Source organism: Spea bombifrons, chromosome 2, assembly GCF_027358695.1.
Source record: "Spea bombifrons isolate aSpeBom1 chromosome 2, aSpeBom1.2.pri, whole genome shotgun sequence".
Classification (NCBI taxonomy): Eukaryota; Metazoa; Chordata; class Amphibia; order Anura; family Pelobatidae; genus Spea; species Spea bombifrons.
The window spans coordinates 78,691,005-78,702,421 of record NC_071088.1 but is presented as its reverse complement, the minus strand read 5'-3'; the positions used below and the strand labels follow the sequence as shown (position 1 = coordinate 78,702,421).

At 40.6% G+C, this 11,417-nt stretch overlaps 1 protein-coding gene and 1 non-coding gene across 2 annotated transcripts; both read left to right on the top strand.

Annotated features, from left to right (window-relative positions):
* Positions 1–307: 307 nt before the first annotated feature.
* Positions 308–378, top strand: TRNAG-GCC (transfer RNA glycine (anticodon GCC)). Its single transcript has one exon. It is a non-coding gene; the product is annotated as a tRNA-Gly (tRNA).
* A 199-nt stretch (positions 379–577) lies between these two features.
* CRCP (CGRP receptor component) lies at positions 578–10,974 on the top strand. Its single transcript, XM_053454907.1, has 6 exons — positions 578–612; positions 1,668–1,704; positions 2,726–2,824; positions 4,915–5,009; positions 9,620–9,677; positions 10,607–10,974. The coding sequence occupies exons 1-6, from the start codon at positions 605–607 to the stop codon at positions 10,742–10,744; spliced, it is 435 nt and encodes a 144-aa protein (XP_053310882.1). The 5' UTR covers positions 578–604; the 3' UTR covers positions 10,745–10,974.
* The last annotated feature ends 443 nt before the right edge of the window (positions 10,975–11,417 follow it).

Genomic DNA, 11,417 nt, shown 5'->3' with positions numbered 1-11,417 from the left:
AACCTGTCTTCCCTGTATACGCCCCCTTGCACAATAACGCCTTGTTCTAACCCCGCCCCTCCGGTTTGATTGGCCAGTCCTCACAGCGGCCCAGTGGGTGTGTCTCAAGTCATTAAGCCGTGACTCAAAGGGGTTTTTTCTGGGTGACGCTTCCTGGTGTAAAGTTACCGTTCTTATTAAGTTCTTTTTAGACGTTAATGACCTCATCCACGATAAATTACACACGAACACGTTGTTTGGAGTTATAGTGTGTTTAGTAAAACCTGTTCATTACTCACGTAGAGTTAGGCAGCACTTACCATCAGATGCATTGGTGGTTCAGTGGTAGAATTCTCGCCTGCCACGCGGGAGGCCCGGGTTCGATTCCCGGCCAATGCAATACTATCTTTTCTTTTTTCTTTCCTTTTTTCCTTCGTGACAATATGCAATATATTTAAGATATCATTATTTTGAGATTTTATATAAACACAAAGATAATCCAATTTTCTTTTTTATCAGTCCCGTAAACTAATTCGTGTTTGAATTCTTTCCGGAACGTATATGACAGTAGGCTCGTTTCCGGAGGGAAGCTAATGGTTGGTGCACCGCGAGGAAAAAACACAGCATGGAGGTGTAAGTTATTCTTGCCTTTATACTTTCAAGGATTGGCTGATCATAATATTGCTTGCCTTAGTAAATAGGGATATTAAATGCTCAAGCATATACTGAAGGGTCTGTGTGCTTATAATGACGCCCCTTGTAAGCAGGATTTTGTTGGGGAAATCCCAAATTTTCATTGAACCTTCTTCAGTGACAGCTACAGTATGAAATAAAAAAATAAAAATAGTAGCTGGCGCCCGGATAATACACAAGTGCCGTAAAAACTGCATATCTATATGCTAATATTGCTTTATTTTTGCACACATTTCTTTATTATTCTCTGAGGTAGGGACGCAGGTCATGCACAGCCCGTACCGCTATACACATTAGGCTTTGTCGCCAGACATTTAACCGGAGCCACTTATGGGCAGAATATTCTGCAGCTGCTTTATTAGCCAAGGATGTTTCTTATACACAGACACACTATCTCTCTCTATGTAAGTCTCAAAGTCATCACATGAGTCGCGTTTTCATAATACTTACCAATTCGCATCACTACGGAATATGATGGTGTTTTGCTATTCTTAAGTTTTGCTAGCCAAATGGCCAGCGCATTTATAGATTGGGCAGGTTCTGCTTCTTGAGCCTGTAGACGGTAGTGAAAGTTGGTAGATCAGTCATTTGTGAGCCCAACTGAGCTCAATGTGCTGTAATGCTGTCTTGATATCTACGAAGGGCGAGTTTGTCCAGCAAAAAGGGCTGAGCTGGCCCTGAATAATGCAAGTGCCTTTGACGAAATTCCACGGCTTTAAGTATACACTATACAGGGCCATCCAAGTGCTCAGTGCATGCGTTCACTGGAGCCAGACCTTCGGAATGAGTAGCGAAGACAAAGCTTTGAAACCACAACCCCACTGACATAATGTATCCGTATTTTACTAAATAAACTTCTATTTATTTCCTAAATGATACTCCTAATAATTAGATGAACATGTATATGTAATCAGCATATAGACAAACCAGTGTTAATGTCTTGTGATGTTAGCTCTTACTATATAATAGTTGTCTTATTTCTTTATTTTTTGCAGAAAAGATGGAAATGCTGCACTGTTGAGTAATTATGAGGTATGGACACATATGCCATTCATTTTTAGCTTTTTTTCAGTTTTTTTTGCCGTCATTTTTTTTTTACTTATTAACTGCTTTACGTTAAACCCAACAAATACAAAATAATACCAACAATAAAGAGGCAAGTGTTACGGCCATACTCGAATTAAAAGATCCCAGGCACCTAAGCACAAGTTGAGTGCACAAAATACCCTTAAGGAATAATCATGTGAATTTTTTTTTGACGGAACTGTTCCTTAAATATAGTAGTCCTTTGCCACCAACGTCCCACAGGCTTGGTGGCATGTTATCCCATTCAGTAGGCTAGTGTGTGCCATTGTGCTTGACAGAAGTGACCCTGCCTCTAGAGGAGAACGTTTCTGGGTAAAACACCACTGATTAGGTAAATGAAAGTCCTCGCTAATGGCTAGAAAAATACAGTCTGGGCATTCCTACTTGAATTATTGAACAATTCAAAAAACAATGGTGCTGTTGTATAGGCAGGTATTCTGCGTTCTCATAGCCAATGAAAATATGGCAATGAGAACCGGTCTGTTTCTTCCACTACATCACAGCCATGACCATCTCATTGGCTTTTTAAATACGGTAGTTGTCGGAACAGCTAGTGAGGAGCTTTGCAGCATCTAAGCCTTAAGTCACCTGCTTTCGTGGAGGGGGGTGTCTCTTCACCTATTAAGCAATGCCAACAAAAGATATAAGTAATATATTTTCACTAAAAATGGAGGATCTCAGACATTATTATACTGTTATGCCATCTGTTATATCTGAAAGAGACAGTAAATAGGACGACTGTTCTATTTGAAAGGATGTTTTTTTATTAGGAGAGTTAGACCTCCAGCTCTCCCTCGTGCATGGTAAGGAAGCGCAAAAACATGTTATCTGCCCCACTCTACCTATACGAAAAGGTACATGTATATACAATAACACTGCATTATTCCATCTTTGATTTGAATGCTGTGCTGAAGGGTCATAGTACTGACAGTTCTGAATCCCATGTCCTGTTTTTTCAAATTCTAAGGTGTTCCAGCTCCTGACTGACTTAAAAACCCAGCAGAGAGACGCCCGAAAGAATAAGAGCAGTGCCGGTCAACAGAATCTGAACACCATTATGTATGAGGTGAGCTCCATCTCTGTAGTCTTTCTACGATCTAAGGACAAACGCTTCTGTACTCATTCATCCTCAACTACTCCTTTCACGGCTTAAACAAATCTTTAAATAAAAAATACTTTTTTATTGCAACTTGATTTACATTTTGTTAGTTGCACTACAAATCTAAAATATAGAAATATATACATTACACACACACATGACAAAGCCTGTACATGTATGTGCTCACGGTGCATTGGTTTTATTGGGTTTAAGGTCAACCCATTGTCCTTAAGGGGTTAACATTAGAAAATGTGATATTGGTATAAACTGATAGGATAACATTTCATCATTGTCTTGAAGAACTTGAAAACCATATTAACTACAGAACCTCCTTTTTGCCCAATAAACCTACCAGGTTAATACAATAAATTTGCAGTGCATTAAACTGTCATGAATATGCGAACTTCAACACTGTTTTATGGCAAAACTATGGCCTGACTATAACAAGGAACTAAAGACAGGTTTTGTAGTTTTTTGAGGAGGAATCTTACTTTGTAAAGAAATATATATTCTTCTAACTGATCTACGATCTGCAATTATCTCTCCAGGACTAGAGGTCTTCTGCTCGGGTTGCTGTATACATTAATGGGGCATTTGTCTCTCTCCTTCCATAACTGTCCCGTAGATGGCGCTATAAGATCGCAAGCTTTTATATTTTAACTTTATCCTTTCTAATGGTCACTTCTACTTTTTCTTTGAAAGAAGCTTGCATAGAAACCAATGGCGCTGTCAATCCTAACCCAAAGCTTCACATGTGTTACAGTTAATGATTTCTTTGGGATTAGTTATAAATTCACAGAACCGTTATATCCAGCAGCACAACACATCATCAATATTTTCAAGTCCAAAGTCTATTTTTAGTTACCGGCTGACGTACATATCTCTGACTTTGTGACAAAAACCAGATTCTCTTTTCTGTCATACGGTGTAGCATGACCAACTCAGGCAAATGAATTTATAGTTATAATAAACAGATCTTATTGATATGGTGTGCGTTACACTATGTTCCCTCTGTCTACTTTATAAAGAGAAGAATAATGTTTTTTTTAATTTATATTAAGATGAATCAAAATAAATGTTCCCATCAAGTCAGTTGTATTATATAGGATTTCCCAGAGAAAATAAACATATTCCCTGCTTTCTTGTATTGACTCACTCAGTGGATGGGGGGTATCATTGCCTGTGGACTAACCCAGTTCTCCTGACTGGAAGCTTTTCTTCTGTGAACCCATGATGCCACGGCAAAGCCAGATTCTAAGTGTTCTAGTTTCATTTCTCATAGCGTTTGATGGCAGATAAGAACCATTCAGCCCATCTAGTCTGCTCAGTTTCCAGGATAGCTTTCTCATGCATGCTTAAATCACTGTACAGCGTGTTTTGTGAGGCTTCTCCATTTATCTACCAGCCTCACCGTGAAGTGAAGCTGTTGCATTACATGTGAACATTTGGCCTTCTAGTTTTAGATTATGACCACTTGTTCTAAAATGTCCATTCTTTCAAAATAAACTACCTCTTGTACGTGAATGGAAGAGTTGACAGACTGGTTTCAGATTCTTGACTTCACTGTTTATCATGAAAAGGCAACCCTGGTGAGCTTCTGCTAGAGGAATTGCTTGGCTGGCCCTTTATAATGCATAGTACAAATCAGTAAGACTTCTTCAAAGTCTCCCCTCCCATAGATATGGATTATGCAGGCCCAGATCATCCTTTTGGTGGAGAAACTTGCCAACGTTGGCCCTTAATGAGTAGTGGATGAGGGCATTGAAACCACAGCTTTCTTGACAACAACATTGACATATACATTTTATTAATTCCAAGGATATTTAGGCATTTTTACCCCATTTGTATCAATAAGGCCCAATGCATCCAATCTTTTCCACAAGACTTACAAGTCATATGATTGTGAGACAACCAAAGAGACATTTACTATGAAAAATGGTAAACTACCAGGATTAGTGTTCTGTAAAAGATGGCCATGTTTACTTGTTTTTACCCTTTGTCATATTAATTAAATGCCACCACTGAGAAATCCATAATCATTTAACTTTATTCCTTAGACGTTGAAGTATCTGTCCAGTACCCCGTGCCAGCATCAAAGTCCTGAAATACTGCAGAAGTTCCTGACCGCAATGAAAGCACACAAATTGACCAAGTAAGTACATATTTACTGAGCAATTTACTTGGCATACACTCATTGCTGTAACCTATGAAGTCATCAGTCCATCAGACCTAAAACTGTGTGATAGAGAGAGATGCCAAGCCAAACGGATCTTCGTGTTTTTTGACAGTTAAGGTGTGTTTTGTGTGTGTTTTTAAATTGAAAGCATTGCCACTCAACCGCACTCCGAGAAAAAGAACGTGTCCAGGGAAAACCGGTTCTTTTGCTGTTAAAGAAACCAATGGCATGCTTCTGACAAACTTTAGAATGTGTTTCTTTTAATATTGTTTCCCTTCATGCTCATGGGGATATACTACCACATTGGTTTTGGATGTGTTATAAGGTGAACCCGTTTATAGTGAATGCTTAGCTATACTATCAGCTATACTATTGGGGTGGATGCTTCTGTATATGTGATCACCACTAGGTCACATTCTGTCAGACTAACCAATCAGGATTATGCTGATCATTTCTGATGCTTTTCCACAGTACCTCTCTGTGTGTCAGCTGATCACACAACCTCATTTCCCTTCAAAGTTTGTTTGCTGTGCAGTAAAGGTGTCCATGTTACTTTGTCTTTGTGGACGGTATTTCACAGCAGTTATTTGACCTTGGCTGCATCTTACAGTTTCACTTCCTTCTTGTTCTCCTGGTTTTACTCTCTGATTGTTGCTACCTCAGTTTTTTTGCTCTTTTGGCTACCACGTTCAACCTTGACTGTCAGCATTTAAACCGTTACTAACTAATCTTGGCCCTAGAACCTCCTCACCATTAGACTGCTGGTGGGTGGCAAAGTCTCAGGAGGACCAGCTGAAAAGGTAGCAGTCAAGGTGAATACCCTGCCCGTGATTATGGGCATCTCTAGTGTGCTCATTTTCAATCTAGTTTGCGTCACATTTAAAGACGTCAAGCTTTCATATATAAATCAGACATCCTATCGCTGTTTAACTTTATATGTCTAATCTGACAATCTTCTCCTAGCAGGAGCTGGAAAAAGCCTCTGTTAGCATAAGATAGTGATATTTATTTTCATGTATAGCATGGGATAGTATTTTGGTGTATACACTCTCACTGAGGGATTGTCTACTAACAATGTGGAAAACTGAACTTGTTTAGTGATACACTTTAATTTGTTTAAATTCAAGTATATGGTATGGGATCCAGGAGTGATGGTCCCGTGGTCTTTGTGTCAAGAAAGGGAAACGTTAAAACGGGTAACTTTACATTGGGTAGGGTATTGTTACAGCATGATATAATCACCAAGTTATAAGCAGAAACTTGTTTATGTTTCACGTATAGTCACTCGTGCCAGATGTTCTACTCATGGTGCAAGTTCATGGTTAGGATTAATTGTGTGAACAAAAACATTATTTAGCATTATGTCAACAATGTAACAAGAAAATCAACCTTACACATGCATGAAGTTGTAACCTCAGCAGTGTTTGGGAATTTTGGTGGCACCCTCAAACTTGTTGATGGACAAATTCCTGGTGATGATGTTGAGAATAAGTCCTAAAAACCTTATTTCCATATTTCCATCTCCCTTTACATCCAATACTGAGATGTCCTGTTTAATGAGCTGTTTATTTACTTGCAATGTCCTGAGTTAAACTTGTACCGGAATGATCTCATGTTTTCTTATGACTTGATAAAAACCATATGTTGCAATCATCTGCCTATAAATCTTGAATACCAATGGATGACCCAGTTTTTTAATGTATTTTTGAGCTCATTTAATTTATTATTTTTGTAGTCAATTAAAAAAAAAATCAGTAAGATCTTTTGTGAATCTAATTCTTAATGGCCATTGGGGTACAGGTAGTGTCGCCATTGCTCTAGTTAGTGCTACCTTCACAAACCTAAAATTCTAAAACTGAAATCTAAAACTTATGGAGTCACACTCTTCACCTGTTTCTGGCAAAGTATACCCATACTTGACTAGAGGACCACTTATGTTAGTTTCTTAGGATTAAATGGGGCCCAGTAACGTTACCTAGATAAATGGCATTGACTTTCGACGATTCCTCAAGGTAGCATCAGTGGCGGAACTACCGGGGTCGTGACTGCGACCGGGCCCTGGAGTTCTGCCAGTCAGGGGGGCCCGAGGGGTGCCGAGCAGTCGTTTTCTGCAACCGCTCGGCGCCCTTCTGTCTCCTCTGCTCCCTGTCGCTGCCGCCGCCTGCCTCAGTGCTGCCCCGACTGCAGTGGTGGAAGCGTGAGGTGTCTGTCTCGAGTGCCGGCGCTTAACGCTGAGCGCCGGCATATGACACGCGCCCCCACCACAGGACCTCCTGAATGTGAGAATCAAAACACTGGTCTACCGGGTGAGGAATGCTTCTTTACTCAGCAAAAGCCGTAATTGTATTTTGTAACCAAGGCGGTGAGGTCAATCTATCACGTGTTTTATGACATTTATGAGTTATACGCAGTTTCTATACCTTTTACAGCCGCTTAAAGTGCATGCTGTATTTATGGGGTCATTGCCCCAGACCTACCGTGCCGAGAGGGCCTTTGTGTACTTTAATTTGCAAAGTAAAGATGCTGTCGGGCTCTTGCCGTCCTTAGACTTAGTGAGCCTTGGCCTGAATACACTGTTGCTCATAGTGCCTCAATTAATTTCATTCTTACATGTGAAAGTAGAAAACAAATATATCAATTTACAGATCTAGCACTTCCCGACATACCCCAAATCCTTCCATTTTCAGGTTCAATACATTAAACTATGTAAAGATTTAGAAAAGCAGTATATCTGTATTACAAACCCACCCTTTACGATGGGAGCAGCCATCTTTACTTCCTTAGGATCAGTATGATATTTTCTCCCATTCCTCATTTGGAGGTGTGATAGAAACATCTAAATACAGTTTATTTCAAAGAAGGAGAAATGTTTGAACAAGAGGGCATCAACTAAAACTAGAGGGTGAGAGGTTTAGATGTAATGTAAGAAAGCTTAACTTTACTGAGAGGGTGATAGATAAATGGAACTGCCTTCCATCACAGCTGGTAGAGTGGTGGAAGCGTGAGGCGTCTGTCTCGACTGCTGGCGCTCAGCAGTGAAGCCACGCTCACCACGGCAGAGCAATGAGACCCCACCACAGGACTGCACGGTAAGTGACCTACAAAGGGGTAGATAGTGAGAAGGTGGGGTAGCGAGAGGGTAGATAGTGAGAAGGTGGGGTAGCGAGAGGGTAGATAGTGAGGGGGGGTAGGGAGAGGGTAGATAGTGAGAGGGGGGTAGGGAGAGGGTAGATAGAGGGGGGTAGGGAGAGGGTAAATAGTGAGAGGGGGTAGGGAGAGGGTAGATAGTGAGAGGGGGGTAGGGAGAGGGTAGATAGTGTGAGGGGGTAGGAAGAGGGTAGATAGTGAGAATGAGGGGGTAGATAGTGTGAGAGGGGGTAGGAAGAGGGTAGATAGTGAGAAGGGGGGTAGGGAGAGGGGGTAGATAGTGAGAAGGGGGTAGGGAGAGGGGGTAGATAATGTGAGAGGGGGGTAGATGGTGTGAGAAGGGGGTAGATTGGGTTGGGGGTGGGGGGGCCCTTAACAGATTCTCGCACCGGGGCCCTGAGGTTTCTAGTTACGCCCCTGGGTAGCATATAAATAGATAAAGGCTATACACCTTAATGCAGCCAATGTATGTTTCAACAGGGTTAATATCATAACAGAAATCCAAAAGACAGGTAATATTAATCACATAAACCTTATTAAACTACATAGTGCAATTAAGGAGTGTACCAAGCGAATTGAGGAGGCATGAACGTCACGCTGGAACTGTTGCAAGAGGGTGCGCCTACGTCTCTTACTGACTAGGAAAGACAAATACTATAACAGGGATATATTATTCAAAGCAAATTGTTAGAAGGTTGACAATCCCCTTAAGAACCTAAAGCAGAAAATAACTAATTTTTGTCTTTTACAAAAGCTCAATTCTAATATTTTACAGATTGCTGTAGATAATGACCATGATTACCTAATTGTCTGACATGCAACGCAAGAAACGATTGTGAGATTACAAAAACAAAATCAGGAACACATTTATCTCTTTTCCAGCAGTGAGTGCTTCATTTTAAATACCAAATATTTGACCTTTTTGTTTTCGGCCATAAAAAGAAAGAACTTCCTGAACATAATAACCAACTAATCAATTCAATGGTGATTGGCTGAATTGATTCTGCATTCCAGAACACACCCCACTTTTCCATTTGGGTTTAATGCTGTTCTGTCAGAGACACAAACTTAGGATAGAAATCATTTTGCTTGCAGGGTTATAATGAAAAGAAGATATTTGTAGTGCTTCTCTCTAGTGATTAGCACCCTAGTGACATACTGTGATTATCGGATGCACGTGATATACTTACCGTAACCCAGTCTGTTGAGACCCCCTGTACATGCGTGGCAAGTGCTCCAATTGATTTCAATGGGAGAGCTTTCCTCATACTTTCCTCATACAGATTGATTACTGCAGCCAGTCAGCTTCTACCATGGAGTATGCAGTAGGGCTGGCAGGGACACTTGTCTAAATTGTCCCTGTAAAGAATGCCAGGAAGTGACTACACATGAAAGAATGTATCTCTTTATTTATATTTTTAAACAATTTCTTTCCACAGAGCAGAAAAGTTGCAGCTTCTTAATCACCGACCTTTAACTGCAGTGGAAATACAGCTGGTATGTATAAACCTCCTGAATGTGAGAATCAAAACACTGGTCTACCGGGTGAGGAATGCTTCTTTACTATGAAAGAGCTGTAATTGTATTTTGTAACCAAGGCGATGACATCAATCTATCACGTGTTTATGACATTTATGAGTTATACGCAGTTTCTATACCTTTTACAACAGCTTATAGTGCGTGCTGTATTTACAGGGTCATTGCTCCAGACCTACCGTGCCGAGAGGGCCTTTGTGTACTTTAATTTGCAAAGTAAAGATGCTGTCAAGCTCTTGCCGTCCTTAGACTTAGTGAGCCTTGGCCTGAGTACACCGTTGCTCGTAGTGCCTCAATTAATTTCATTCTTTGGAACCTTCCATGCCATTGGACTTTGAATGTTTTTATTCAATTACTATGGCCTCCCTAGATGTGAAAGTAGAAAGCAAATATATCAATTTACAGACCTCTCACTTCCCAACATACCCCAAATCCTTCCATTTTCAGGTTCAATACACTAAACTATGTAAAGATTTAGAAAAGCAGTATATCTCTATTAGAAACCAATCCTTAGGATTAGTATGACATTTTCTCCCATTTCTCATTGGGAGATGTGATAGAAACATCTAAATACAGTTTATTTCAAAGAAGGAGAAAGGTTAGAGGCCATCAACCAAAACTAGAGGGTGAGAGGTTTAGATGTAATGTAAGAAAGCTTAACTTTACTGAGAGGGCGATAGATAAATGGAACCGCCTTCCATCACAGCTGGTAGAGGCCAATACATTGAGGAAATTAAAACATTCATAGGATAGGCACAAAGTTATCTTAAATATAAGACAAGACCAAGGACTGATTAAGGGCAAACTGAATGGTTCTTATTGTCTTCAAAATCTGCGTGTCTAAGAGTGACTGAAAATGTATTGTCTACTATTTTTTCGCACTAAAACAGATGATAGAAGAAAGCGAGGAAAGGCTGACAGAGGAACAGATTGAGGAACTGATCCAAAATGTAAGCAGCATTCTTCCCGGAGATCCAGCGGCTGAGACGCAGGATCAGGAAGAAATGGGGAATGAAGACAACCAATAACAGAATTGTTGTTTTCTGGGTCTTTCCATGTAATTGCCTAGAAGCGATAAGGCATGTCACGTGAGAGGTATCTCTCTAATCTTGTTATTTCATGGAGTCTCTCTGTTAAACCTGAATAGGCCTTAATGTATAAATCGGTAATTAATACCTCGTGTCCAGTTTTTGGAGTATTTGATATTTATGTTCAACTATTTAAGGCACATTTTTGTTCAATAAACTTTTTGCTTATTCCTGAAGTCTTTTTCTTCAAGGACAAGGCTTGTCCTGTGAACAATTTTATATATATGACCCTTATTAATAATGAGGTCTCCATCTATCAGTTCGCAACTTCATCATTTCGAGAGTGGCTAAATAGTTATATTGTAATCCAAGCTCATAAAAATTATTTATACATACAAACCTTATCCTTTTACACCGTCTTACAGACTTTTGAAAAAAACTACGAAAAAAATCCCGGCGGTGGTCGCGGCCGCGGTGGCGATGTTGTCCCGGCGGTGGTCGCGGCCGCGGTGGCGATGTTGTCCCGGCGGTGTTCGCGGCCGCGGTGGATCCGTCGTCCCCGCGGTAGCGCGGCAGGTCCGCCGGCTGTGTTTGGGGAGTAGCCAGCGTGTATGCCGGCACCTCCTATGTACAGGGAGGCTTGCCGGTCTGTGATTCAGCAGCTTCCGGTTTC